Source organism: Dothidotthia symphoricarpi (genome assembly GCF_010015815.1).
Source record: "Dothidotthia symphoricarpi CBS 119687 unplaced genomic scaffold P153scaffold_22, whole genome shotgun sequence".
In the NCBI taxonomy this organism is placed as follows: domain Eukaryota; kingdom Fungi; phylum Ascomycota; class Dothideomycetes; order Pleosporales; family Dothidotthiaceae; genus Dothidotthia; species Dothidotthia symphoricarpi.
Genome location: NW_022985029.1, coordinates 169,066 through 190,890, shown reverse-complemented (window position 1 = coordinate 190,890; position 21,825 = coordinate 169,066). Strand labels below are relative to the sequence as shown.

The 21,825-nt window shown below is 48.7% G+C and overlaps 12 protein-coding genes across 12 annotated transcripts; 9 read left to right on the top strand and 3 right to left on the bottom strand.

Moving 5' to 3' along the window:
- Window positions 1–233: 233 nt before the first annotated feature.
- Window positions 234–2,390, top strand: P153DRAFT_370595 (uncharacterized protein). The gene is made up of 3 exons (XM_033669075.1): window positions 234–817; window positions 871–1,717; window positions 1,771–2,390. The coding sequence occupies exons 1-3, from the start codon at window positions 332–334 to the stop codon at window positions 2,241–2,243; spliced, it is 1,806 nt and encodes a 601-aa protein (XP_033519069.1). The 5' UTR covers window positions 234–331; the 3' UTR covers window positions 2,244–2,390.
- A 437-nt stretch (window positions 2,391–2,827) lies between these two features.
- Window positions 2,828–5,699, top strand: P153DRAFT_400764 (uncharacterized protein). Its single transcript, XM_033671851.1, has 4 exons — window positions 2,828–3,212; window positions 3,268–3,414; window positions 3,462–3,858; window positions 3,913–5,699. Exons 1-4 carry the CDS (start codon window positions 2,881–2,883, stop codon window positions 5,323–5,325), a joined length of 2,289 nt encoding a protein of 762 aa, XP_033519068.1. The 5' UTR covers window positions 2,828–2,880; the 3' UTR covers window positions 5,326–5,699.
- Window positions 5,700–5,703: 4 nt separating this feature from the next.
- Window positions 5,704–7,220, bottom strand: P153DRAFT_124431 (uncharacterized protein). Its single transcript, XM_033662003.1, has 4 exons — window positions 6,971–7,220; window positions 6,896–6,911; window positions 6,706–6,849; window positions 5,704–6,645 (listed from the first exon to the last, which is right to left on the bottom strand). Exons 1-4 carry the CDS (start codon window positions 7,017–7,019, stop codon window positions 6,108–6,110), a joined length of 747 nt encoding a protein of 248 aa, XP_033519067.1. The 5' UTR covers window positions 7,020–7,220; the 3' UTR covers window positions 5,704–6,107.
- Window positions 7,221–7,870: 650 nt separating this feature from the next.
- Window positions 7,871–9,688, top strand: P153DRAFT_325963 (uncharacterized protein; the record flags this gene model as incomplete). The annotated part of the gene is made up of 2 exons (XM_033665284.1): window positions 7,871–8,364; window positions 8,494–9,688. 2 exons carry the CDS (start codon window positions 7,871–7,873, stop codon window positions 9,461–9,463), a joined length of 1,464 nt encoding a protein of 487 aa, XP_033519066.1. The 3' UTR covers window positions 9,464–9,688.
- Window positions 9,689–10,601: 913 nt separating this feature from the next.
- Window positions 10,602–12,131, top strand: P153DRAFT_349795 (cytochrome P450 monooxygenase-like protein; the record flags this gene model as incomplete). The annotated part of the gene is made up of 2 exons (XM_033666264.1): window positions 10,602–11,171; window positions 11,211–12,131. The coding sequence occupies 2 exons, from the start codon at window positions 10,602–10,604 to the stop codon at window positions 12,129–12,131; spliced, it is 1,491 nt and encodes a 496-aa protein (XP_033519065.1).
- Window positions 12,132–13,188: 1,057 nt separating this feature from the next.
- P153DRAFT_301763 (uncharacterized protein) lies at window positions 13,189–13,614 on the top strand (the record flags this gene model as incomplete). Its single annotated transcript, XM_033664405.1, has 1 exon — window positions 13,189–13,614. The coding sequence occupies one exon, from the start codon at window positions 13,189–13,191 to the stop codon at window positions 13,612–13,614; it is 426 nt and encodes a 141-aa protein (XP_033519064.1).
- A 30-nt stretch (window positions 13,615–13,644) lies between these two features.
- P153DRAFT_390138 (kinase-like protein) lies at window positions 13,645–14,598 on the top strand (the record flags this gene model as incomplete). Its single annotated transcript, XM_033670900.1, has 2 exons — window positions 13,645–13,771; window positions 13,832–14,598. 2 exons carry the CDS (start codon window positions 13,645–13,647, stop codon window positions 14,596–14,598), a joined length of 894 nt encoding a protein of 297 aa, XP_033519063.1.
- Window positions 14,599–15,601: 1,003 nt separating this feature from the next.
- On the top strand, window positions 15,602–17,842 carry P153DRAFT_325956 (subtilisin-like protein). The gene is made up of 2 exons (XM_033665283.1): window positions 15,602–16,012; window positions 16,065–17,842. Exons 1-2 carry the CDS (start codon window positions 15,922–15,924, stop codon window positions 17,762–17,764), a joined length of 1,791 nt encoding a protein of 596 aa, XP_033519062.1. The 5' UTR covers window positions 15,602–15,921; the 3' UTR covers window positions 17,765–17,842.
- A 66-nt stretch (window positions 17,843–17,908) lies between these two features.
- P153DRAFT_124358 (uncharacterized protein) lies at window positions 17,909–18,463 on the bottom strand. The gene has a single exon (XM_033662002.1). The coding sequence runs from the start codon at window positions 18,298–18,300 to the stop codon at window positions 18,022–18,024; it is 279 nt and encodes a 92-aa protein (XP_033519061.1). The 5' UTR covers window positions 18,301–18,463; the 3' UTR covers window positions 17,909–18,021.
- Window positions 18,464–18,636: 173 nt separating this feature from the next.
- Window positions 18,637–19,599, top strand: P153DRAFT_301522 (HET-domain-containing protein; the record flags this gene model as incomplete). Its single annotated transcript, XM_033664385.1, has 1 exon — window positions 18,637–19,599. A coding segment is annotated over one exon (963 nt), but the record flags the coding sequence as incomplete, so codon positions are not given.
- A 252-nt stretch (window positions 19,600–19,851) lies between these two features.
- P153DRAFT_252946 (ankyrin repeat protein) lies at window positions 19,852–20,169 on the top strand (the record flags this gene model as incomplete). The annotated part of the gene is made up of 1 exon (XM_033662733.1): window positions 19,852–20,169. A coding segment is annotated over one exon (318 nt), but the record flags the coding sequence as incomplete, so codon positions are not given.
- Window positions 20,170–20,794: 625 nt separating this feature from the next.
- On the bottom strand, window positions 20,795–21,807 carry P153DRAFT_325946 (ADP-ribosylation factor 6). The gene is made up of 2 exons (XM_033665282.1): window positions 21,712–21,807; window positions 20,795–21,642 (listed from the first exon to the last, which is right to left on the bottom strand). The coding sequence occupies exons 1-2, from the start codon at window positions 21,758–21,760 to the stop codon at window positions 21,026–21,028; spliced, it is 666 nt and encodes a 221-aa protein (XP_033519058.1). The 5' UTR covers window positions 21,761–21,807; the 3' UTR covers window positions 20,795–21,025.
- Window positions 21,808–21,825: the final 18 nt, after the last annotated feature.

Here is a 21,825-nt window from a genome sequence, read left to right as displayed (position 1 = left end):
AGGGCGCGAGGCGGATTCTGTTTCACAAAAGGTAGTCAGCCTTGCCGCCTGCTTGGCATTAGATTAACCCTACCGAGATGCAACTACGACAACCAATCGCTCCCCTCCATTCCCATGCACTCTCCAAAATAGGACAACCCCTTTTCCCGTGCCGCCATCACTCCTTGCTAAGCGCAAGTCCCATATTTGACCAAGCACCCAGTCTCGGAGGATACTTAACCTTCTCTTGTAAAGCCTGTTCCATTTTGTCGATCTAGTATTCGATTTCCCGTCTTCTCTAAAGCGCTTGATTTTTTCCGTACCCGTTATTCACAGTTGTTCGAAGTCTTTGATGTCTTGCCCAGACGTAGTTGAACTTCTGGCAAACCTCGATTTCTTGGTTGAAGGGCCCAAGACAAGGTCATTACAGGATGAAGATTATGACGAGTACACATATGAACTGCTTGGCCAGCTTTCTAAGAGTTTGGGGAGCCGGTACACTGTAGAGCAAATCAGGAAGCAACTTTGGACGGAGTTTCAACCTGGGTACGAATTTCCCCAGCATAACATCGATCTGCTCTTCCTTCACGGCAGCTCCGAGATACGGACTCTTAGTCCGGAGTTGAAGAGCCTCATAAAAGAACAGCTGCGTACAATCCGCCTACAAAAGGCGTTGCACGCACCGCGTTGTCGACGATCTTTAGCTCGAGTGGAGAAACACCGTGGACACCATAGAAACTCCGGGCCTGCGAGACCATCCGCAAAATTCAACACAGGAAAGAGTCGTACAAATGCGGTAAAAAAAGACGTATCGCTTGAGAAGAGTACGTATCCTAAAGTAAGGTTTCAGTTTACGACGACTAGGGTATAACTGCTAATACGGAAAGTCAGGCTAGACAAAGTACTACATCGACACCTAAACCTCAGACAGTTCAGTCCATAGTTATTCCCGCAAGGACCAAGACTGATCACAATTCATACCACTCTCCATTTTCATCGCCTCCAACAAGGGAACCCACTACTACCGTCCCGTTTTCAGGCGAGAAGCTAGCTATGCAGTCAACATCAGTCGCTCACACTGCAAGATCAATGAACGAAAAGATTGATCGAAGGAGCCATTATATGACCAGAAGTCCTCGTTCACTTGCTATGTCCACTGAGATCGACGACATGGATATGATCTCTGCAATGGTACACTATAAACGGCGCTGCGAAGAAGCTGAACATAAATGCGAAGACCTAAAAAAAGAGAGGCGACAGATGGAGAGCTTGAGATATGTACCAGAGGATGTTTCGAATGTCTTGCAACAAAACATACGACAGATCAGCAACCTGAAGAAACAGCTCGATGATCGGGCGAATCTGGAGCGGTACCTCTACATTGGCAATTTTCCAGATGAGACGTTGAACGCGCAACAATTCATTTCGAGGTTTCAGATGATGAAAGACCAAATCCCTACAATCCTGGTTCTGAATGATGCAGACAAGCTATCAATCAAGCATCTTTATGGCGAATCTACAGATCTAGATGGTCTGTTATCAATCATTTTTGGCACTGACGGCCTAGGCGGATTCCAGAAAATGGCAGACAGTCTCCCTGCATTGACGTTGTATGATCTCGTTCAAGCTCTTACGGGAGCGGCAATCCATTCTTGGATCTTTGGAAGCGAGTATCGTATCCATAGTTTGAAAGATTCACCGCTGTTACAGAAGTATCGTGATCACATTGCTACCTTATGTAAGTGCCGATATGGCCACTACCTATTGTTCATATACACTAATATCTAGTAGGTGGTTACGAAAGCCTTTGTAATTTGGATATCGCTGTGCATCGATCCATAGTCGACGAACAAAGCTTCAGGGATGTGATCGTTCGGAACATGAGCGAGACGTATACTACCCGTTTGCTACATGCCCTCCAACCTCTCTTCCAACAGCCACTGGAGCGCAACGCAACCAGAAAATTGAAATCCTCGCTGGATCGCGTATTGAGTCTGGCAGTACAAATTCGATCAGATTCCCTGGTTGGCACTGAGGACTATGAGTCGGTATGGCCTGCAATCGGCTCGACATACAGCCAAAATGAGATGGAGACCAAGCACGCAGGGTCTGTTGCCATAGCAAATGTGGTCAGGTTGTCTCTCTGCCCAGGTCTCCGGGCGTACTCAAAGAAAAAGGCAATGGTTGAATACCATAGTCTTGGGAATGGCGGATGTTCCAATGTGACTCCAAAATATGTGATCAAAGCCCTGGTTCTCTGTTAAGAGACACAATTCAGATGAATGTCTCCGGAGTAGTTTGTCAACCTATACCCATTGCTATTTGTATTTCAACAGCATTTGTAAAACTGGATTGATTGATGTCTCTAAAAACAACCTGCAACATAAATGCATTCTTGTGGGTTTAGCTACACCACGTATAGTGCCACTGTACCTTCGCTCCACTGTGTAAAGCGGCTGATTGAGGCTTACATCGAATCAAAACAAGGGGAATGCAGAGCCCGGTGAGCAGCTAGATAGGGACATTCGTAGCAGACTCCGTACATCATGCGACAATACTGACACGCCAGTGAGGGCTATGCGCTGGGTTCCAGCTGCTGCCTGTCATTGTACAACGTCTAGTGGGCGGAGTGTGTCAAGGGCAAGTTGCGGCGCTTATCAGTCTTCCCAGCAAGACGCGTGCCTATCTAAGCGCCTCAGCGTACTGCAGTCGATGCTGCGATCCATGTAATTATGCCTTATGCAGGGGCTACCAGGATTACAGGGATGTTCATATGTGCTGCGCCACTGGTGTCATTGAACAAATCGCAGGCTCCCACAGAATGTACTCATAAAGTACTCACAGACGTCTAAAATGTCCGTTTTCACGATCCCAAAGTGACTGATCAAGCAAATATCGACGATGCCACCGAAAAAGGATCAGCTTTCCAAAGTGGACTTGCGTCGAAAAGCCTACGAGCATGGCATTCGGTTCGAGGGACCAACGCCACCAAAATTGTGGCCTAATGAACACAAGCACCATTTTCAGGCCATCCGGTCCATTCAGTTTACACAGTATGACGACTATAAAGACAACAAACATGTTTCCATCAATCGAAGGGAGACTTTCCAAAAACGTGTCAATTACTTGCGGCGTAAGGCAAAGGAACTGCTCGATGATGTCAACACCAACGAAGCCACTTGGCGCGAGCTTGAACATCCAATATTGGAGAGATTTGACAAACTTGTCATCTGGTATGCATTAAAGTTGTCAAATTTCTGTAACAATAACACTGACCTACGAACCAAGTGGAAATTGCAACAATGAATTATGGAAATCGGACCACGAGGCAGAGTGCCTACACGAAGAGAACCAAATCAAGCTCAATTCAAAACGACATCTAAGAAGGATGTGTTTTTGCAAGAACAGACGAGTCGAAGTAAGGACAGAAAACAGGTAATGCCTCCTCAATGTCCTTTCTGATGAATGCGCTGAATAAGAAGTGATGATGAGAATGGAACCATATTCCGGTTTGCCAAGGACGAAGTCATTACCCACGCATTGGGAGATGATCTCCAAAATTTCAATATCTCCATGAAGCCAGATCGAGTAATTGGATTAAGGGCCCCATCAAATATGCCCCAGAATTACTCCTACTTTCCAGTCACAGGAAGGGGAATATTGTTACCGTTTCTCATAGTAGAAGCGAAGAAAGGGGGGGTTGTCCCAGGTTTTCGATCAATTCAGTATCAGACCGCCTTTCCGGTTCGTCGGCTTTTGAAAGCTCAATATGACCTTGGTAATCGTAGCTCATCTTGTGAGCCTTGCTTGGTGTGGTTTTTTGCATATCAGGGTGAGCAATGGCGCCTACACGCGGGTTCTCAAGAGCATGGAAAAGTAGTAAGTTACAACCTAAAGTGTAAGGTCGAGATTGTGCTCATACAAAGATCCCAGAGAATATACGATCTATGGCAAGGGACGATACAATCTCAAGACGGCGCACTACAATTATTGCTTATCGTTGACTACATATGGTCATGGGCCCGAGATGTCTACCGGCCAACTATCAGAGAACTCATTCTGGACTCTATCACAGGTATTCGTGATCTCTCCCCAGCATCTACCGATCGGTTTCGCCATTCTATCTCATTATCGTCCGTAACAAGCCCTGCTCCAACCATACAGGACCTCGATCAGATGCAAATTGATGAAGGTTTGGTTGCTACAGAGCGTTCCATAGGACTTGCCCAGGAAGATGGTTATCAATCTCACCAGTACGAAGACCAGGAAGTCATAGTCCTCAGGGATGCACGTTCTCACACTTTTCTCCAGTGGGCAGTTGGCCAAAACTGCTCACCCTCGTGGACCAAGCTTGGAAGCATACGCCACTCAGACATCATACATTTCGAATTCCGATGTTATGATGCCCAGAGGTGTGACACTGATATTGGACAATCAACTGAAGTGGAAGATGATGATGATGATCTGTTGTTATCTCGTACCCTATCTTCTTGGGCGCTTCCTATACTTCCGGAACAGCTCAATGAACTGGCAACTCTCTGGACAGTGAATTTCGCTCCAAACCCGACACTTGATCTTAGGGGCCCTCTTCAAGCAACATTGTTCTGCCAGACATACTGTGATCAGTCAACATGGCAAATCAAGAGAGTACTAAACTGCATATTATGGAGACAATTGACCCTGGAACCGGCTACGACAGCTAATATCGCCTGTCTACCAACATATGGGGGCGAGAATGATACACTGGAGCGCCTGGGAACGATAGACTTCAAAAGTGCTATCCTACATAGTCGTAACATTCAAGGTAGAGAATCAGTTCGGTGTGCTCTGCAAGGCGTGAGCATGGTTTTGCAACCTAGAATCGATAACGTGGGCCTCGACTGGACATTGTTTGCACAGACTAATCTTCCCGAAAATGCATCTGAGACTCTCATGGGCCTTGCAGCTCGTATGCGTCTTGGCGATATCGATATACACCATGTCACTTGCTGTGGTGGACTCTCGCAGATCGACTCAAATTCCGAAAGTCATCTTCCGTCAATACTTCCAGCTTCAGGGCAGGGTACACAAAATGGAGATTCCATGCTCGCGATCCGGTTATCTTCATGGCCATCAACATGTCCCATGTTTTGCTTGTTTGTCCTTTCTCAGAAAGGTTACGACTCTGTCAACATCCTCCACCGACTTCTCGAAGAAGCCATTTCGGCAAAAGATTGGCACGGAGATAGCGATTACAAATGGCGTCCCTCAGACTGGCAGATACTTCGCGAATGGCGCGAAGCTCTTCGAACTGAAGAGTGGAAAAGGGCTACTATTACTACAACATCCCATGACTTTTCAGCATAACCATGGAAAGGTTACCCTGTTAAAAAACATCAAACTAACCAGGAGATATGGAACAACATAACACTCTGGCTAGCAATGGGCCTCAAGCGATCACCTGCAAGTTGGAGAAACGCAAAATGGCCTACATATGAGCCTTGCTGGCGGTTCGCAAGATATTGGGAGGCACAGTAATCAAATCCTCATGTGTTGCTAATAGAAATTCTTGTGATGTTGATAGGGCGGGCCAAGAGCGTATCATCTGCCCAGGATGCGATAAGTTGCAAAGAGATCACTTCAATTACAATGGATTGGGACTGATGTTCTTGTATACATCATAGCAGTATATGTCACGCATTGCGTTCCAGTAGTGATGCGGCGGTCACGTTCAGTTCGGGTAGAGTGTTAGAGATCGTTTGCTCTAAAACCTAATATGATCTTAGAATATTTCACATCTGCACCCTGCCGTTAAGCGTGTCGGTCTTGAACTAATGAGAGACAGGACACTTTTTGTAAATCAGAATTACGAGCTCAGGCAGGAATCTCAACCAATCTACACCAGCTTGATTTGTAGAGAGCTTTCGAGTACAAGTGTGACGAAGTAATGGCATAAGTGGATTCATGATAGCCTTCAAGCTGAGACGGCTCGATTCTGGTTGTTGAAAATTAAACTGGAAGTCAAAACGGTGGGTGAATGACATTGTTAAGATGGAGTTCAGGACAGAAACTTCAATCTCTAGGCGGACAGAGGAGATCGAGAGACCTATTGTGATGAAAGATCGGGCTGCACAAGCTCGATGAATCATCTACTCCAGCCGAATCGCACCCACTCTAGTCTCATCTCCGACAGACTGATACAAGGGTCCCCTTCCTGGCATCATCAGTACCATAGGCTCTATACCCGTCCCTCCTAGCAATCTACTGGAAACCCATGTGTGTCGCCTTATCCAGGCCATGCCATACAGCAATGCCGCGCTGCCAAACATGCCAGTCGCGATATATTTTATCAAGTATTGACACCATATAAACCAATGAGATCCTTCAGCATCCCAGGCATAGCGTTGAAGATATATGGAGAAGACCAGGTGTCCACAATAGAGAGCATTAACTCCAACTCTTGTTTGAAGCCCAGGGGTGACTGTCCAGATTCTGACTGCAAGGAGAAAGGTAGCCGGTAGAGAAAGAATCATGATGACGTAGTTTTTAGAATCGAACCTATACGCGAGCAACGAAATAAAGTTGAGAAGCGGTAATACGAACCATGACAGGGTTGATAAATAGAGGAACGGTTTTGGTCGGATGTATTGGGGGAGTTCCAGTGCGAGAGGTGCCAGGGGGAAGAGACTATTACATGTACGAGATGCATCAGTGATGTACACGGTATGTTCTTGCAGTCATGCTTACAATGTCTTGACCCCGACGTTGAAGGTATTGAGTAGAACCCATTTGAGGCTCAAACTGGATGGCAAGGCGAAGAGATGATTGAGGTAATTAAATAAGCCGTAAAACGCTGAGACATAGAACAACATTGTCGCAAGGACAGACGTCCTAAAATGTGTCAGACACTCATTTAATATGGCGAAACGGGTAGTACCATTGTGCGTATATGGCTGGTATCATTTAGCATCCTGACATCAGCGAGAAATTCGCTCAAGTCGCGATAACGTACTCAGATTCCGTAGTCTCAGGTCGGATCTCACGTTGTACCAAACACCCATCCTACACCTAACGAGAGTCGTGCTCGACTCTAAGAACTTGATATGTGTTGCGAGAACGATATATACATGCTGTTAAAGGATAAACGCTTGATGATGGTGCAAGCATGAGTTGTGCGATGGAACCTGCACCACGATGACATCGAGAGGCACAGCCACCTCGATGCCAAGAGCGTGTTTCAGCCCCCACAGCTATCGACCGCTCTAGGCTTTCGATTAGTCAACAAATCAAAGTGGGTAGGCATATACCAATCATGTTTATGGGGCTCAAGTTCTACTTGAACTTTGCTTGTAGTTGTCCAGCTGTTCCAAGATCTCGCTGCAGCTTTGTTCCAGGTGTTTCGTCTAGGCAACCGAGAGCCAGGAAATTAGACGTTGGACGTCACGCCAAATCACCACTTGGCTCCATGGCGTCGCGCGACGCAATTTATCAACCGCTCAGGGACTCTTCTATCCGCCTCCTATCCATTAACCCCGGGTTTCCAACGGAAACCATAGAATGTGCGTTCGTCACTGTCACCGATATTAACGAATCACCGCCATACAGTGCGCTATCGTACGTTTGGGGCAAGGAACTAAATGCAGACCCTATAATCTGCAATGGTGTCAATGTAGCCGTTACGAAACAACTGGCCGATGCACTAAAGCATCTACGACGCTTCCCAGGATGGGGTTCGGTCATTCCCTGGTCTAGAGATCACCCGCTACATTCGAGGAAGAATGCGTGGAACGGGTTTGCGAGAAACCGACATGAACATCACAAGGATAGTATAGGGAGTCAAGAGGTCTTGCTATGGGTCGATGCGCTATGCATAAATCAGGATGACGCCAATGAGAGAGCAAATCAGGTCAAGATGATGGGCAAAATTTACGCGCGAGCCTTGAACGTCAAGATATGGCTTGGCAAAGAAGACAAGGAACCACCAGACTTTACCGCTTCTCTCGGACTAGGAACATTGAATAGTGTTCATATCGGCGCGTCTCTCGGACTAGGAACGATGAATAGTGTTCATATCGGCGCGTATGGCCGGATACCTATCTCCCTGTCTTTTATCGCGCAAGCACTGCGAAACGCCAGCGGACCGAAGAACAGACTGGCTGCAATTAGACCGATGGAGGATTCAGCTCATCGTAACGTGGCATACGGGTTCCCGCCGCCCAACGCCCCCGAATGGGACGTTGTTCGCGATTTCTTTACAAATTCTTGGTTTGAAAGAGTTTGGGTGGTGCAGGAGGCAGTGCTTGCGAGCGAAGCAACGGCGCTGATCGGTGACTGGGAGATCGAATGGGCAGCCATTGGCCAAGCAGCGGTGTGGTTTCAGGCCAAAGGCTATGCTATGCCAGCAGTGTTGAAGTACCAACTGCGAGACCAACATGATCTCTTGCCCGTCTCCAAATCCGCCTCAGCATGGAATTTCTGCTCTTGGCCTGAGCATAGGATCCCACTTCTAGACTTACTTCATGAGTTTCGCAACAGACTAGCTACTAATCCCGTAGACAAAGTGTATGCAACGTTTGGTATGGCGGAAGAATTGGCATACATGGAGGAGAATGGATTTCATGAACTGGTGGAGCCAAACTACACTTCGAAGTCCGTTCTCGATGTCTATCGCGATATCGCAAGATTCCTCGTCATCGAACATGGAAATCTCGCAGTACTTTCTCACGTAGGAATGTCGGTGCTGTCAGACTGGCCGTCGTGGGCTCCGGACTGGCGCCACGACAAAGCCTCAAATGCCTTGTCGACAAAGTGGTCTGCCGGCGCATACAACACAGGTGGAGATCAGTCGCTCGCTATCGGCATCAGCAACGATGTTAACACACTATCGCTTCAAGGGATTGAGACGGATACTATCGCGGCTTACGGCGACAGACTTGCAAGCTACGGCTTTGGCTATGTGACTTACCAGGAAGAAATCGATTTCGTGAAAATGGCGTGGGCATTGTTCATGCAGCGACCTTTGGACACATCGGCCTCGGACACAGACGACGGTGTCGCAAACACATTCATCCACACACTGACTGCAGGTCTCAGCAACACAAATAAACTCGCATCCGAAGACCCCACCTACCAGGCAGACGCCCTGTATTGGTTCGCACAGCATGCTCCTCACATGCTACCTGGCATATCTTTTTCCCAGCGCCTGAAATGGTCAATAAAGCAGCGTCCAGATCCAGGCCGATTTCATGAGGCGTTTGTGCGTGCTTGCGTTGATAGACGGTTCTTTGTGACTAGAGATGGGTCAATGGGTATCGGACCAGACGCGATGAAGCAGGGTGACGTGATTGTGGTATTATTTGGCGGGAGGGTACCTTATCTTCTCCGAGCCTTGGATACTGGATATAGGTTTCTAGGGGAGTGCTATGTACCAGGGCTAATGGATGGCGAAGCGGTTCGAACATGGAAAGACGAAGGGAGCAAGAGAGTTTTCTTCGAGTTAGTTTGATGTCAGAGCGCGTTGAAAATGGATGCATAGTAACGGCAACATTTCTGCCCCTTGATCTCTACCGATGCTAGCATATGGGAAGAAAGCCGCTGGTACGTTGCCCAAACACGGCAAATCGAGCGGGAAGCCTCACTGTTTTGGACGCTGATACCATCACCATCGATAATGTTGCTGTAACCGTGAGCGTTTTTTGCAGAAAGAAAGGTGGCAAGTCAATTCTTAAATACCTACACGGGTTTATATGAATTGGCTCCGCAATAGTTGAACCCCTTGCCCAAGAGTTGTATAACGTCGTGACGATTTGACTTTCGATGCGGGTGAACAATTGTAAGGGACAATCTTAGCAACCAGGTAGGTCTGTGGTTACTTGTAGTTGTCGTTACTGTATCAACAGTCGAAGTAGCCCAACACCATGCCCGAGCGCATATTACTCGGCACTACTTTCGAGCTAGAGGGAGCAGGATACGAAACCTTAAGGGGGTGTAAAGTTCATATACAATGGGGCCGAGGGCAAAACATCAATGATCCATAGGTTCTCCGAAGATGGGCCGAATAGTGTATCTTGAGATACTGCGTAAGATTATACGAGCCACAAAATGCCGAAGCTTCCACAACTGTCTCCGCCATCAGTATCAAAATTGATGAAAGCAATTGAACTTGACCAAGATTTCCACTCGAGAATATCTTAAACAGTACTCTTGTTTGACGGTGTTTGGGTTCGAATAGTGCAGCGATGGGTCGGCGTTACTTGACTGTCCGCTTTTGCAACCTGATCCAAGAAAGACCGCCGGTCAATTCGGGCGTGGCGTGGCGCAATTTGCCAACTCATATGTTAGGATCTGCGGAGTAATAAAGCCTGAGAGAATCTATAGCCAAGTGAGTAAGACCTTGCCTAAACAAGTCTCGAGTACTACTCAGACAGGTATAGCCCTCTGTTCATCATTGGAATCATTGGCATATGAGAATAAGCATATTCTGTTCTCCCCTGCGAGAACCGGCAACATCTGAAAGCTATGCTGGGATAGGTTTTTTCTTGGTACGATGCTCAAACTGGGGTGTAAACTCTCGTTGAAACCTATAAAACGACGTGTGCATCGCACAAAAGGCGTCAACGATTACCGACTCTTCACATGCCATCATGTCGACTGAAACACCATCAGTGTCCAACGTGTTCCTCAACCTCTTCATTCCACGCGGGACAAACACAAGTTTTCGATGGGACATAGTTTGGATCACCTTGGCCTTCTCGGTTGTCGTTCAGGCTTTCAAAATGGTATACTACGCAAACATACATCCGTTGCGAGCGGTTCCCGGCCCATGGATTAGTTCAGCAACCTCTGTATGGATTCGGTGGCAGAGATGGAACGGCAAGCTTTCATTCGAGGCGGATAAGCTTATGACAGAATATGGGCCAATCGTCAGAATCAGCCCAAATCTTGTGATTCTAAACGATTCCGAAGCAGTGGAAAGAATATTCATGAGGAAGGACCTCGATACTTCCCCGAAGTCGATCCGTGCTTTGCGTGTTGGCGGTCATGACTGGACAGTCACATATCCACAACACCCTGTTGCGCGGCTACGACGCCACCCTGTCATGATTGCTACGACGACCAAAAACCTTAAGCTCCGCCATGAGATATTCGTCACCAACACTGAAGCGATGGTTCGAGATCTTGCAAAGTCAGAAGGGGCGAGATCAGAAGATATCGTCTATCACCTTCGCATTTGCACTTTGAAGAATTCGCAGGTTATTATGGGAGGTTCCGCAGTAGATCTTGACCATCGCGAATTTCCACGTGTTGTCGGAGAGTACAACTTTCTCGTAGTTTGGAGATTGTGCCTTCCTGAATGGCTGTTTGGTTGGTTACAATACGGTCCGTTCCCGCATTCTCGTTTCCGTGTACAATCAAGCGATAAGCTTTTCGAACTGGGCGAAGAGATGTGTCGACAAGCCGCTGCGGGACAAGAAGCAGTGTTCGAGGAGGACCCTAGCGTTTACAAGTTGTTTACCGACCATGATGCAAAGTACCCCACACAATCATGGACCGGCCCCGAGCTCGGTGCGGAAATGGCAGGTCAAGTGCTCGCTGCCACGGAGACAACCTCATCTGCACTCGCGTTTATCTACTACGAATTGGCGAGGAACCAGCGCCTTCAACAGGAGGTGTACGAGGAAGCCTACGCTCATGAGGGGTATGAGGACCTCGATTCCTTAAAGCTTCTGGATGCGTGTATCAAGGAAGGTCTTCGATTCCGTCCACCAGTCGCCCTCACAGGAAGTCGCATGGTGCCCGAAGGAGGAATGTATGTTCTCGACTATTTCCTCCCTGCTGGCACCGTTATTACGACCCAATCACTGTCAATGAGTCGACAAAGACCTGATCTCTTTCCAGATTTCGACAGCTATAACCCTCGACGCTGGCTAGACAATGAAAATCATGCTGAAAAACGCCGCCTCCTTGTGCCGTTTGGTATCGGAGCCCGCCGTTGCCCAGGAGGAAACATGGCCACGTACCAGATGCGCCTTATCCTGGCTGCCACATTCCGCGCATTCAAGATTACACTAGCACCAGAAACCACTCCTGAAGCGATGGCACCGTTCGAAGCAAACGGTTATCGGTCCCGCCACGACAGGTGCGACTTGATTTTCACACCTCGAGCGGCATAATACTATTTGCTACCCTTCTTTTGGTTGCTGGGCGTTCATCATGTCCCTTTACTTTTGCTGTATTACTAGATGTAGACATTAGGCGTTTGAGATTACAAACAAATTTGAGGAATTGAGAAGTTTTTAATTCTCAAAACAGTGGCTTTTTCAGGTGGCTAATATAGGTCTCAATTCCTGAAGTGCTAAAGTTACTGTCAAGTCACGGATCGAAACACCCGTGAAGATATATATCATGTGTGGCTACAACTCTACTTTGATGTGAAGAGATATGCGAACGTAGAGCGACCTCGCTCATACTGGGAGGAGCCACCGGGAGAGGGCAGCATGGATATGAGTGAAAACTGTTTGAGCTTATTCATCTACGACAATCCAACAATCCAAACAACCGTGTGTGACTTTGTGATCAACGGTTGGTTTGGTGGTGCGACTTCTTGCAACATTCTGGGGGTCGGTATTCCCGTGAACGGTGTGAAGTCATTCGATACCGTGGACTACCAAATCACCTACGTGACATTCTGCTTTCACCTCGCAAACTATACTCGAAATTATCCAACCAGGAGAGTACAACACGACGAGCAGGACTTTACGCTGATGATCTCGATTCTTTCGAGCTCGCTCTACAACCCTTCACTGAGTTCGGCCGGAAGTCTGTTTCCTATAAAATTGCTCCCCTCTCGTTTTGGGATTTGAGGAACGAGATTATGCAATGCACGAGAAGAACCTCAAGCGTCGAAGTGGAAATCGTATGTCGCACATTTGTTACGTGTGCTGCTTCTAGACTCCGTTCTATAACCAACCTCAACAATCGCACGATTGGATCTTGGCTCTGCTATGCACGGTCGGATCTTCCGAACCCCGAGCTCCTGCCATTGGGGCCGAGTGGATTCGCTCTGCAACGGCATCAAATTTTGTCCCACAGAGGCGCCATATCAATAAGACAACTATACAGTAAGAGGTTTCGAACTTAGCGATGTTCACAGACCCCTCCTCTTTCTGCTCGCCCCGTCCTTTTGTTTGCATTCGACTCGCCTCTCTACACAAAAGCTGTCGCAATCAGATGAGGAGGTGGATTCTATCTCACAACCTGTCTCGAACAGTATCTGGCCATGCTGCTTCGAAGGTTTCCTGTGTACGATACGAGCCGATTGAAGACATCGAACCATTCGAGCGGTACGCTGCTGGAGGTTATTATCCGGTTCAGATCGGCGACCAATTCTGCTTGTCTCGTTATCACATTGTACACAAGCTGGGCCACGGGGCTTCTTCCACCACATGGTTAGCACGTGACGAGCGTTTGACCAAGTACGTCGCGATCAAATTCGTCGTGTCGGAACGTAACCGTCCATTCGAGAGCGCTATACTGAAAATCTTGCGGGATGGGAAAAGATGCGATGCGGAAGCACATGCCGGCATTGCTATGATACCAGAGATGTTGGATGAGTTCGACGTGGAAGGTCCAGAGATCCAGGGCACAAAGGGATAACATCGTTGCCTCGTCACCACACCAGCAAGGATGAGCATTTCAGAAGCGCGAGAAGCTTCTTATGTGCGGTTGTTTCAGCCTTCGGTAGCTCGTGCGATTGCCGCTCAACTTATCCAAGCCGTGGCTTACATGCATACTCGTGGCATCGTTCATGCGGGTAAGTAATCAGGTTGGTAGGCGCTAGAATAGCATCGCGTTTTGCTGACCACGACTACAGATCTTCATGAGGCCAACATCCTTGTTCGTTTACCCCATTCCATTGACAACCTTGCTCCAGACCAGCTCTACGAGAAGTATGGGCAGCCTAAGCTCGAGCAAATAACGCGGTTGGACGGACAACCTCTGGATCAGTGGGTGCCTACTCATGGTGTCGTACCAATATGGTTTGGAGATGCCTGCGAAACTGTTTCGCTCGCCGACTCGCATATCTTCTTAAGCGACTTCGGCGAATCCTCCCAGCCAGCAGTTGATGTACCACAATCTTCTCACACACCCTTGATACTGAGATCTCCAGAGATACTCTTAGAGCCAATGTCACAGGTTTCGTTTCCTGCTGAGATCTGGAGTCTTGCGTGCGCGGTCTTCGCCATCATGGGTCAGCGGCCCCTGTTCGATACCTGGTTCCCTAGTAGAGATCGAATTCTTGAAGAACACGTTGACACATTGGGTTGTTTGCCTAAAGAGTGGTGGGCAAGTTGGTCGAATCGCAACGAAAGTTTTGATGATCAACTCCAAAGAGTTGATGGATCACCGCGTCGGCTGCTGGAAGATCGGTTGGAGAACTCAACACAGGAGCCACGAAAAGAATCTGGAATGATAGAGATGGACGAGGAAGAGAAGAAAGCCTTCCTTTCACTCTTGAGATCGATGTTATCATTCAGGCCAAACGACCGACCTTCAGCGCAACAGGTGCTCGAGTCCAACTGGATGCAGAAATGGGCTAAACCAGCGTTTGAGTTGATGGAGGACATTCCCAATCCTTAGCAATCTGCCCATTAGCTGAAATTACAACACAAGGCTTGCTTTGGCAAACATCCTACCTCGGACTACGCAGAAAACAAATTTTGTCTCTTACACATATCACTGTAAGCCATAGCTACATCATAGTTTGTAGTATTTACCTGGCAATCGTGATCGAGATACCTGCGTTCCGTCTCGAAGTTCAATATCATAAGGCACGAAGACCGAAAGTCGACGCATGTACAGCACTGATGATGGCATGATTGAGGTAAGGTATGACTGGAGAAGGTGGAGGAGCAAAAACAAACGGGAAGGTGTCGAGTGCAGGTGGGATCACGGAGTGTCATGACGGATGCAAGAGCAGGAGCGAGCCTGGACTAAGCTCGAAGGCAGTAGCGATGCTGATGCAAGACGATGTAGAAAAAAAAAGAAGACAAAAACATACAACAGCGGGTATTAGTTGCAGCAGGGGAGTGCCTGGGTGACGCAGGTGAGGCTCTGCACGTGCAAAGTGCACGGTCCATATGCCCACATTTGTACATAAGACACCTCGATCCCGGTAGGACGTAAAAAATCGACAACAAAAACATACAACAGCGGGGATTCGCTAGTAGTCTCCTACCCAGCTACTAATCCGCCGGTACGTTGCTTAAATAGGGCTGAGCGAACGGGAAGCCTTGTTTTCAACGTCCTATGGTCGTATGTGAAAGATATGGGTGTTACCGGAATACATATTGCTGCAGTGTTCTCCCAAATCGCTGACGAACCCACGATAATCTGTGGCGGTGGCAATGCTACTTCCTGCAATGCATGAACGTGTCGTCCAAAACTTCGACGGCTAATATCGATTCATGTCGTGCGATGCTATGCGCGAGCACGTTTTCGTTGTTAGTCAGTCCTTGTTCCTGCCATTGCGTTCCCGGCAGGTGCTCAAGTACGGATATTGCCTCGGCTGCACCGAGCCACCGAGAACCCGGATTAAAGTCTTTCGCCACACGAATCAATCACTCCATCGCGCGAACTCATCTTCATTCCTCATGCGTACTAGACCTTGGAAGGCAGCGAGCGGCAGGCACATCCGCGGCGTTATCGTAGGCTAAGTCTCGATTAGGCAGGAGCTTGAGGCTATTCAAGCTTCGTTGAGACCCACGACGGGAAGCTTGTCCTTGCTTGGAACCGCAACGATATTGGCAACGTGCATCACGAAGATACAAGTCTAACTGCAGAAGGCAGTTGATAGGTGACATGCATGTACGTGCCGCCATGGGCTTGAGTATTTAAGCGTAGAGGGTGCCATGTCTTGCAAGCCAGTGCTTCGCTCAAGTCAAGCTCGTACCAGTCGGAAAGATGGCACCAGTTCTCAGCTTCCTTATCGGCTCTCTGCTGGCGGCAAGGGGCCTTGCAGAGCCCTTCGAGAAACTGTTCGCTGTTCCTGAGGGTATGCAGGTTCCAAATCGTGATTCGATTGCATATACTGACATAACCCGCAGGATGGAAATCCGCAGGACCAGCAGCTGACTCGCAATTGCTCAAGTTGCAGATTGCTCTCCAGCAGGGAGACTCTGAAGCGTTCGAGCAGCACGTTCTAGATGTTTCCACTCCTAGCAACAGGAAGTACGGACAACACTTCCAGTCGCACGAGGACATGAAAAGGATGCTGCTGCCGACTGAGGAGACTTCATCCACCGTTGCCGCCTGGATCCAGGCTGCTGGTATCGATGAATTCGAGCAAGACGCCGACTGGGTGAGCTTCAAGACTACCGTTGGTGTTGCCAACAAGATGTTGGATACGCAGTTTTCCTGGTTTACCAGCGAGGAGGCGAAGCCGCGCAAGGTCCTTCGCGCCCTTGAGTACTCTGTACCTGAGGATGTTGCTTTACACATCAACCTCGTTCAACCGACTACTCGCTTCGCCGCCATTCGTGCGAACCACGAGACCGAGAAGGAGATCTTCGGCCTCCAACGCATTGATCTCGCCGCCAACGCGAATGTTACTGTCAACTGCGATGCCGGCATAACTCCTCAGTGTCTGAAGCAGCTCTACAAGATTGACTACAAGGCCGATCCTAAGAGCGGCAGCAAAGCTGCTTTCGCCTCGTACCTTGAGGAATACGCTCGGTACAGTGACATGGCTCTGTTCGAGCAGAACATTCTGCCCGAAGCCATTGGGCAAAACTTCACTGTTATCACATATAATGGTGGTCTGGACGGCCAGAACTCCACCTCCGACAGTGGCGAGGCCAACCTGGATGCGCAGTACATGCTCGGTTTGGCCCAGCCCCTTCCCGTCACCGAGTTCAGCACCGGTGGTCGCGGTCCTTGGATCGCTGATCTCGATCAGCCTGATGAGGCTGACAGTGCCAACGAGCCCTACCTGGACTTTCTTCAAAACGTTCTGAAGATGTCACAAAAGAACCTTCCTCAGGTCATTTCCACCTCTTACGGCGAGAACGAGCAAAGTGTCCCCAAGTCGTACGCTCTGTCTGTCTGCAACCTCTTCGCCCAGCTCAGCTCCCGTGGCGTCAGTGTCATCTTCTCTTCAGGTGACTCAGGTACTGGTTCAGCGTGCCAGAGCAACGACGGCAAGAACACCACCAAGTTTCAGCCTCAGTACCCTGCTGCATGCCCCTGGGTGACATCCGTCGGTTCTACGCGCTACCTCAATGAGACCGCTACCTTCTTCTCGTCTGGCGGTTTCTCTGACTACTGGAAGCGCCCTTCGTACCAGGATGATGCTATCAAGGCCTATTTCCATACTCTCGGTGAGAAGAACAAGCCTTACTTCAACCGCCACGGCCGTGGTTTCCCCGATGTCTCTGCTCAGGGCTTTGGGTACCGTGTTTACGATAAGGGCGTGCTGAAGGGCTACCAGGGCACCTCTTGCTCTGCTCCTGCGTTCGGTGGCATTGTTGCTCTCCTCAATGACGCACGTCTGAGGGCCAAGAAGCCTTCTCTTGGGTTCTTGAACCCCCTCCTATATTCTAACCCCGATGCTCTGAACGACATCGTCCTTGGTGGAAGTACAGGTTGTGATGGCCACGCCAGGTTTCACGGTGCGCCAAATGGAAGCCCGGTCATCCCATATGCCAGTTGGAATGCTACGGCAGGGTGGGATCCCGTCTCTGGACTGGGTACACCGAACTTCCCCAAGCTGCTCAAGGCTGCTGTCCCTAGTCGTTACAGGGCTTAGACTTAGGCCTGGTTGTTCGAAGGAGGGACATGTATATAATGGCGATGATAACGAATAAATATAACTATGAAACTTCTCAAAAGCAAAAATTCCAGGTCGAGTTTTCAAGCTGGCATTAGGCGAGGAGTGCGTTGAAGAAATGTGGTTGCCCTGGGATGTGAGGGGAACCGATTTTGGGCAGTCGCGCCCAAAGACCGCGGCACGCCTTCAACACCGCCAATCAAACCCTTCGCCGTGGTCTTCACAGCCCTTGACGATCAGCCTCTAACGCAGCCACCGGTGTAGGCATCGGTGCCAGAACCCATAGTGCCTACCCCACATCCGCAAGAGGTTGATATTGCAGTTGCTGTTAACCACGATGTGCGAAAGTATGTACGAGATAAGTGAGTCTCCCTAAAGCCTTCATCACATACATACCAACCAGTTGTGATAATCTGTTCAGTGAAAAACAGTGTAGGCTCTCTCGAAAGGGATGCAGTAGGCAGGCATAGCTGCACCGCAGATGCACTGCCTCCTGCACCATGACCGCAACGCATATCAGTGCGCCCTTCCTTGGCCTTTGCATCCTGTATAAAGTAGTGCTGTCTTTGTTCTATCTTCTGTGCCAAAATACTTAACCTTTGAGCTTCGCTTCAGCCTATCTGGTCAGAAATCCTACGAACCATTTCAGCGTACTTGTCTCTGAACTTGTCTCTCTCCTTACGAACGATCAAAATTACATCGACAATAAGAGCCTCGTCCGTCACTTCTCAACTAGCGAATCTCATAGCAGTTTTGCTATATTTGACTCTTGCCAAAACATCGTCGCACCATCTACACGTACCTCATAACCTAGTGCGCCTCTCCGATGCATATCTTATACAATGTCTTCGATGGACGATTTCAAACATAAACCGATAAATCTTGAAGAGGATTCATTTCGCATCATTCGTCTTTTCAAGGGCAAGAATGAACCCATTTCGTGCGAGTTGATCCATGCAAGACTTCATGATGTAAAAGATTTAATAGAGTATGAAGCTCTATCTTATACATGGGGAGATACATGTAATCAACACATCATAAAAGTCGACGAGAAGGAGATGTTAGTCACAGAAAACTTGTTCCTGGCGTTATTACATCTGCGGTATGAATACGAAGATCGGATCTTATGGATTGACGCAATTTCTATTGACCAAAACAACGTCAAAGAGCGAGGACATCAGGTACGACAGATGGGATCTATCTATGGACATGCTGAACGAGTTGTTATCTGGTTGGGTCCAGCAACTCTTGCAACCGACGTGGTCATGAGCTCAATGCAACTACTGGCGAGGGAGGCAAACAAACACGCATGCCGCCGATGGGAAGTTTCAGATAAGCGGTGGTACAAGCTTTGGTCAATAGGACAACCATTATCGCCAGACAGCTTTCATGAAGGCTTCATAATTCAACAACGTGAGGGTATGGATACCCTCTTAAGCCGACCATGGTTCAAAAGAGTTTGGATCATACAGGAAGTCGCCAACGCACGATCAGCCAAAGTGGTGTGTGGCACCAAATCCATCTCAACACACATCTTCGCAATCTATCCGTCGTTGTTAGATGTAGAACCAGAATCACACTGCCAAGCTATCCTGGATATAATGCCAGGGCCTGCACGAAACTCCTCTTGGTGGATCGAAAACCGAAGTCTTCATACACTATTGCTCAAGTTTCGTGGAAGCGAGGCGACTGATCCAAGAGACATCGTCTATGCATTGATTGGCATGTCGTCAGATGGATCCAGTACTGACAAACTGGTACCGGACTACGACAAGTCTATGGAGGAAGTTGTTCGCGACACTGTTGCGTTCCTACTTGATTTCCGAGTCGACGGAAAGTTCGCAGACTATTTCCTAGAGTGGACATTACCGGAGCTTTTGCAGAACTTGGATTCTTTAAGCAATGGAATTTTCCTTTGGGCTGTCCATGAAAGCCGTTTAGCTACAGCTCGGAAACTATTACACCTTAAACAATTGGATCTGAATGACCACACTCGCATGGATGCTTACTCAAAGAACTGCGCAGTCCTCCCAACTTTAGCAAGGGGTGATGCACAAATTCTCCATATACTATTGGACAATGATGCCAAAGTTGATACAAGTCAGCACAACTATGCCGAAGAGCTCCAGGTGGCTTTAGAGAAGGGCCACAGGCAGGTAGCGGAGCTGTTTCTAGAAAAGGGTATCTGTATCCACAAAGACAAATCCAATTACGAGGCTGCACTCTCTGTGGCTTCTGCTGAAGGTTATAAACGTGTGGCAGAGCTTCTGCTAGAGAAGGGAGCAGACCCCAATGTTGCAGACGCAGACGGACGGACGCCACTTCAAATGGCAGTTGAGAAGGAATGTCCCGAGATTGTAGCGCTGTTGCTAGAAAAAGGAGCAGGCCCTGACGTTGCAGGCCCTGACAGACGGACGCCACTTCGAATGGCAGTTGAGAAGAAATTTCCTGAGATCGTAGCGCTGTTACTAAATGCAGGAGCAAGCCCTGACTCTATGGGCGCAGACGGGCGGACACCACTTGACTTGGCCATTGAGAAGGATTATCTTGAGATGGTAAAGCTGTTGCTAAGAAGAGGAGAAGACCATAACGTTAGAGTGTGTCTCGGATTCACACCAATCGAATTCGCAGCCTTGCATGGCAAAGTCGAAATTTTCAGGTTTCTGCTAGGAAATGGAGCAGAGATGCCTGAAAAGATATATTGGCACCAATCCATTCGTGACTCACTCAAAGCTCCGTCTAAAGACAAACAACTCCGAAGATATGCAGCATGCTTGGTTCCACAAGCAGCGCTCAGACGCCTGTTTAGAAAGTGGAATTCTATTACTGGGAGGAGTACTTCGACAGAGGGACAACCAGAGGGATAGATCCGGATAGGGGCCTGTCACATAACTAGTGTGCTCTATAGTATATAGAGAGTCTTGTTCCCAGCTCTAATCAAGCACCCGTTCTTGCCATTTCCACATCGTTCAACAACCACGGCAGGTGACAACTGGGACAACGGAATTTGATATCAAAGTCTTGTGTTCTATATGAGAGACTCGAGTGTTGCTAGAGTATAGAAATAATAACAATTGTTCATGCAAGGCGACCCGAAGCATTGGCTGAACTCATCGTATCACGTACCCGATCTTATGTTCCAAAGTCAACGCCGCACCTTCAAGCCATCGCGAACGTTATACGTGTCATAACGTAGGGTATCTTCACCTCATCTCACGAATCCAGCTTCCACCCATCTGGCTATCGCATAACCGGCGGTCTAGACTCCTTATTGAACGCCATCCTACTGCACAACCACTCAACCGCTTCCTGCACTCCCGTCCCCGTCAGTGCACTGCACGGCAACACCCTACTATCCCTCACATTCCCACCCTTATCGCCCTCAAACACCCTCCTCACAAACCCCTCCTTGATCCGCACCACCTCCACACAATCTTCTCTATCCTGCTTATTGGCCAGCACAAGTATCGGCACGCCACTCGTATCCTGGTTCTCCAGCACGCTCTCCAGTACGAGCCGGCACTCGTCCAGGCGTCCGATGTCGTCGTGCGCTATGTCTGTCGACATCTCCGTGAGCGTGGCGTTCCCGACGTCGCTGCTATCTATGACGAAGACGATGGCGTGGCAGCTGCTGTAGTAGCTCTGCCAGAGGCCGCGCAGGCTATGTTGACCGCCGACGTCCCATATCTTGAGGTAGATGGGTGGGTTTGGCGGTGGGAGCGCGAGTGTCGCGACGTTTTGACCGACGGTGGGGACGGTCTTTAGGTTTGGGTGGGAGGGTGTGTAAGAAGCTTTTATTTGCTCGAGTAGGGTTGTCTTGCCGGCGTTGTCGAGGCCGAGGAGGAGGACGGAGTACTCTGTAGGGATTAGCTGTGCACCGGGTTGATTTGGATAAAGTAACAGTCCGAGGTGGGGAGCAAGGTTACCTTCTTTACTTGTTGCATGCAGGTATATCGATTTGAAGAGGTGGTACATCTTATGTGTGGAGCTGATGGTCGGTGGTGTTAAACTCGATGCGCGAGTTGTCTTCGGAGGTAAGA